The sequence below is a fragment of the Arachis ipaensis genome, chromosome B03 (assembly GCF_000816755.2).
Source record: "Arachis ipaensis cultivar K30076 chromosome B03, Araip1.1, whole genome shotgun sequence".
Classification (NCBI taxonomy): Eukaryota; Viridiplantae; Streptophyta; class Magnoliopsida; order Fabales; family Fabaceae; genus Arachis; species Arachis ipaensis.
The window spans coordinates 13,673,861-13,678,595 of record NC_029787.2 but is presented as its reverse complement, the minus strand read 5'-3'; the positions used below and the strand labels follow the sequence as shown (position 1 = coordinate 13,678,595).

The window sequence follows — 4,735 nt, the reverse complement described above, 5'->3', positions numbered from 1 at the left end:
TTGAGTTCTAGTATAGCTGGTTAAAATTTTCTTTCCATTCTGCAGCTCTCAGTCCGATTTGGAGGTCAACTTATTCAAGGTATGCCAAATCTATGGTTTCATTTCTCCATCCTGTACATCCCGTATTTCTTGACTTGTAATGTATTTCCTTTTACTGTTTGAACTCATGGCCAAAATTAAAATTTTATGGGAAAGTATTACTCCAGGAGCAAAATCTTATACATATATTCACAGAGTCACAGTCATATGTCATGCATGCCTGTTGGATATTTTTATTTCAAGTTGTATTACGTACCGTAAATTAGTGCATAAAGATAATATGGTTGATTGATTCTTTGGATAGGTCTTTTTGGATTTAAGTACATTATTGTAATGTCAATATTAATTATTATTATTATTACTAGATGGTTTTAAATTAATAATATAATTACATGGGACCTAAGTTTATTTACTACATGTCTCTTAATAGTAGGAAGTCAAATTCCATTATATTTAGGATAAAGTTATCATAGCTGGATGTCCTTGGCTTTTCCAAATGATGGTAGTAATTTAATCAATAGAAATTTTCTAACAGAGATCTGGTTGTGCAGCTAATGGAGAGGCGGGGATATGGAGAAGAGTACATTAATCGTTATAAGATGATGACAAGGTTAGTATGCAATCTTTCTGTTGGAGATAACTTTTGTTTCTACATGTATCTGTGTTAATATCATAGCTTCTTTTGATTGTTTGTTGATTCCTACTATGTGCTGAATGTACATCATATCTGTTTCATCGTATGTGTGTGTGTGTGTGGAAGAAAATTTACTTGATAATGCTTTTAAAAGATATGTAAAAACAAAAAAAGAAGACTCTTGAGGGTGATATTTTATAGTTCTAGTAATAATGAAGCATATTTCTGCTTTTATCTTCCTTTAAGGTTTCATCATCAAAGAGTTCCACTGGTAATCCTTGTTTGTGGAACTGCTTGTGTTGGGAAGTCTACTATTGCCACCCAGCTTGCGCAGAGGTTAAATCTACCAAATGTGTTGCAGGTAGCAATCGTGTCTATAACCCTGAATCTTCCTGTCATATAAAATAAGGACAGTTTTAGGCTTTCAATTGATGGTAGCTGACTGGAATTATATACAACTGATTTTGACATTCCTTTTGTTGTTGACTCTAATAGACAGATATGGTTTACGAATTGTTGCGCACATCAACAGAGTATGTCCTGAATTTCTTTGTTTCATTCTTAAGCTGACTAGTATTTAGCTTTGATTTTAAGTTCCTATTAGTCAAACCTAGTATTTGTTCATAATGGTATCATAAGAGACCTGGCTAAGAGTAATCAAGTTAACATCAAAGAGGACCTAAACCCTATAAATTTGTATATCTTATCTGAATGATTATTTTCTTATGTTTGACAGTGCACCATTGGCGTCAACTCCTGTATGGACGCGAGACTTTAATTCATCGGAGGAGTTAATAACTGAATTTTGCAGAGAATGCAGAGTTGTTCGCAAAGGTTTTCTCAGTTCTTTGTAGCTTGAGATCTCATACATTTTTTAAATTCTCATCTTTCAAACTTATTTTAGGTTTGGCTGGTGATTTGAAAAAGGCAATGAAGGATGGAAAGCCAATTATAATTGAGGTATGTATGGATATGTATTTTGGGGATGTTTCCCTGTATATGCTGTATTAGACAATTGAAGCTTTTATACTGGTCAATGTATATTTTATTGATATACAGCTTTTCAAGTTTACTGTGAAGTAATAAATGTTTCTCCTATGGACTTGTTGTGAGCTCATTTTCTTTGTTTTTATTTTGATGATGAAAGGGAATTCATTTGGACCCTAGCATTTATTTAGTAGACGATGAGAAATCACCTGCTGCTATACAAGCTGAAAATAAAGGGATGAATTCAACATCTGCGGCACCAGACGATAGTGCTACAGTTCAAACGGAAAATACTAATGAAGGTAGTCATGATGAGAATCATGGTGGTTCCAGGACTCTGAGTTCAACTGAAGGAATATCTATGGACCAAGTTGATGCAGTATCAAATAATGTCGCATCCATTAATCTAGCTGGAAGCACATCTGGGCATGAAGGTTGGTCTTTATTATTTGCAATACTTTGAAGCTGTTTAGTTCCTCTTGGAGTCACATGCACTGAGGAAGTTATAATATTTGCATGAGTAGGTATTGTGTTTCACTTGAATACTAAAGTGGCAAATTATATGTCTACCAAGTTTCTCATGCAGGTGCTGCTTCTCTCAAAGAAATAGAGGCAGACAAAAAAATTGTTACTAAAAAGTCAGGTCCTAAGCCAATAATTGTGCCTATTGTTCTGAAGATGGCTGAATTTGATCATAAGGTTTGTCTCATTGTCCATAACTTTTATGAAAGTAACAATTATCCTCATAATTGGTTATTTTCTTAGTTTGTAGTATGTATAACTTTGAGATTTTTTAGTCAAAGAGTTGACCTGCATGTATTTCTATGTTCCAGTCACGCATGGTGGGAAGGTATTTTCATCATATTCCATTGTTTCGTCGTATAAATCGCATGAAATAATGTAGTGAGACTTCTTACCATATTTTCAGGCATTACTTGAGGAGTGGATCTGCTCTCGCACGTTTACCGAGAAATGCCCTGACAAGGTACTCTAACTTTTGAAAGAACTCAGATATATACACTTGGCACTCTTGAGGCGAAGGTGGTTAACCAACCACATTTTTCCTTGGAAAAAAAACCATAAGAGCAACCTACATCTGTTCAATTGCATTTTTATCTATCAGAGCTGGTTTCTGAATTTTGTTGTTCAATTTACAGGATAAAGATAAGCTTATAGCAAATTTGAAAACCATACAAGATTACCTGTGCTCTTTCACCTCACAAGTATGTCTAATACTTTACATTTTTTGCGATGTTATTTATTTTATTGATTTCCATGGCCATTGCAGTTTCTATGATCTATATATAGCAAATTGCTCCAATTCATTAACTAGTGAATATGAAGTTGATAGGAAAGCAGATTCACTGGTTGCAGTATATAAAACTTTTAACCGTCTAAGTTTATTTATTATATGCTATGAATGCTTGTAAGATGTTTTCTGTTTCAGGGGTTGACTGTGGTGAATGTATCAGCAACAACATTTCCTCAAACATTGGATTGGCTCCATAATCACCTTCTTCAGGTATATAATTTGATCGTAAATATTTGCTTGCATATTTTTGTGTTTATCAATTCTGATCAATGCTTGATGAAAGAAGGTTTACAAGTGATGCAGAGAGAGGAATATATGACATCTTTGTTAATCCAAATGTTAAAGAAAGAGCAGAATGAAACAATGAAAACAATCAGACATTTTTTTTTTTCTGGAAAAAATGTATCATAGTTATTTTTTGAAAATGATAGCAAGGAAAGATCGAAAACTGGCCTGAATTTCACTGCTCTTATTCTACTGAAAATATGCTGCATTTTATCTTTGCTTAGTAAATTTTGTCTCTCTTCGACATTGCACAAGTTAGTCGCTGATATTTCAAAAGTTTCTGAAAGCATTTCCTTGACATCATAAATTACTCGTTTTCCTTTTCATCAGTAAGGTCTTATAATTTGATGTCTTCCAGTGCATTGAGCAAGGTACTTCATTAGGATCAAATGAACATGTTGCGCAAGCTGGTGCAGAATAGTTGTAATTATCCAATTCTGACAGGTATGATATTAAATATTAACTTCCTTTAAGCATTATATATATTTTTTTATCTAAAAATTTACAAATGTACTTTGAAAGTCAATGTATTAGCACAACCAACACCAGACCAACATGACAAATTGACATGCACGAGCATGTGCTACCACACGGGAAAAAAAAAAAACCCCAAAAAAAAAAGAAAAAAAATTAAACATGTTGGAAAAAGTATATTTCCGTTTATCAATTATTATCTTTGTGCAGCGATGGTTTGCATGTTTAACTTGAGGTTGTAAGTGGATCCCTGAATCTGTCCAAATGCTATCTTCTCAAATGATTGGTGGCTGCGTTTTCGCAACGTATGAAAAGGATATCCCAATCATGATATCATCATGGCTTGGAAAGAGAAGGCAATACAATAGGCCTTCATAGAAGCAGTAATTGTTACATCCATGTTTATTGTTTTCTCAACATTTGATGCTGAGAGCAATTGCACAGTTATTGTATCATGATATATCATGTTGAAGCAATCTCTTATTATTGAAAGAATACAATAAAGTTCAGTATAACCGTTCCACTGATTGAAAAATCTCGTCTTTTTCTTACTGCTCTAGGATTTGTATCTTCATTGCCCCTGAGGAGATCCTTGAACAATAACATACCTCTAAATATTATGTATTAGTTCACCAGAGGCTAACTAGAAATGTTTGGTTCAATCAATTGGAATAAAACTTCCCTTTCAAGAAAGTGTGCATGATCTTAAAAGAGAATTTTCGTTGTAAAAATCTTGTACTCAGTGGTTTTGGATTATTCTTTTCCACCAAGTTGGCGATTGCACATCATAATACATGATCTGGTAGTTAACATTAATCTTTGAGAAATTTTGACTGTAATTATCGGAAGATAACGACGATGTTATGTAGATACAAAAAACAGTTACTTTATTTAGATATGTATTTAGTGTAAATAAAAAAAATGATTATACTATTGTATAGATTTGATTATTTTGATAGTTGATTATTTTATTAAAAAATATGTATATATAAATATACACAGAC

General features: G+C 33.1%; 1 protein-coding gene across 5 annotated transcripts in view; it reads left to right on the top strand.

Annotated features, from left to right (window-relative positions):
• LOC107629711 overlaps nt 1-4,424 on the top strand; it is an 8,266-nt gene extending 3,842 nt beyond the window's left edge. Inside the window, exons 4-16 of one of the 5 annotated variants that reach the window (XM_021118222.1) lie at nt 46-79; nt 591-649; nt 920-1,034; nt 1,169-1,206; nt 1,410-1,507; nt 1,578-1,633; nt 1,821-2,094; nt 2,235-2,359; nt 2,589-2,645; nt 2,818-2,883; nt 3,108-3,182; nt 3,616-3,701; nt 4,292-4,424. In XM_021118222.1, coding sequence (XP_020973881.1) covers nt 46-79; nt 591-649; nt 920-1,034; nt 1,169-1,206; nt 1,410-1,507; nt 1,578-1,633; nt 1,821-2,094; nt 2,235-2,359; nt 2,589-2,645; nt 2,818-2,883; nt 3,108-3,182; nt 3,616-3,678 — 1,060 coding nt within the window. In that variant the 3' untranslated portion in view covers nt 3,679-3,701; nt 4,292-4,424. Of the gene's footprint in view, nt 1-45; nt 80-574; nt 650-919; nt 1,035-1,168; nt 1,207-1,409; nt 1,508-1,577; nt 1,634-1,820; nt 2,095-2,234; nt 2,360-2,493; nt 2,511-2,588; nt 2,646-2,817; nt 2,884-3,107; nt 3,183-3,615; nt 3,702-3,941; nt 4,267-4,291 lie in introns of those variants that run through there. The other 4 variants (XM_016332578.2, XM_021118221.1, XM_021118224.1 and 1 more) reach the window with 4 other exon arrangements.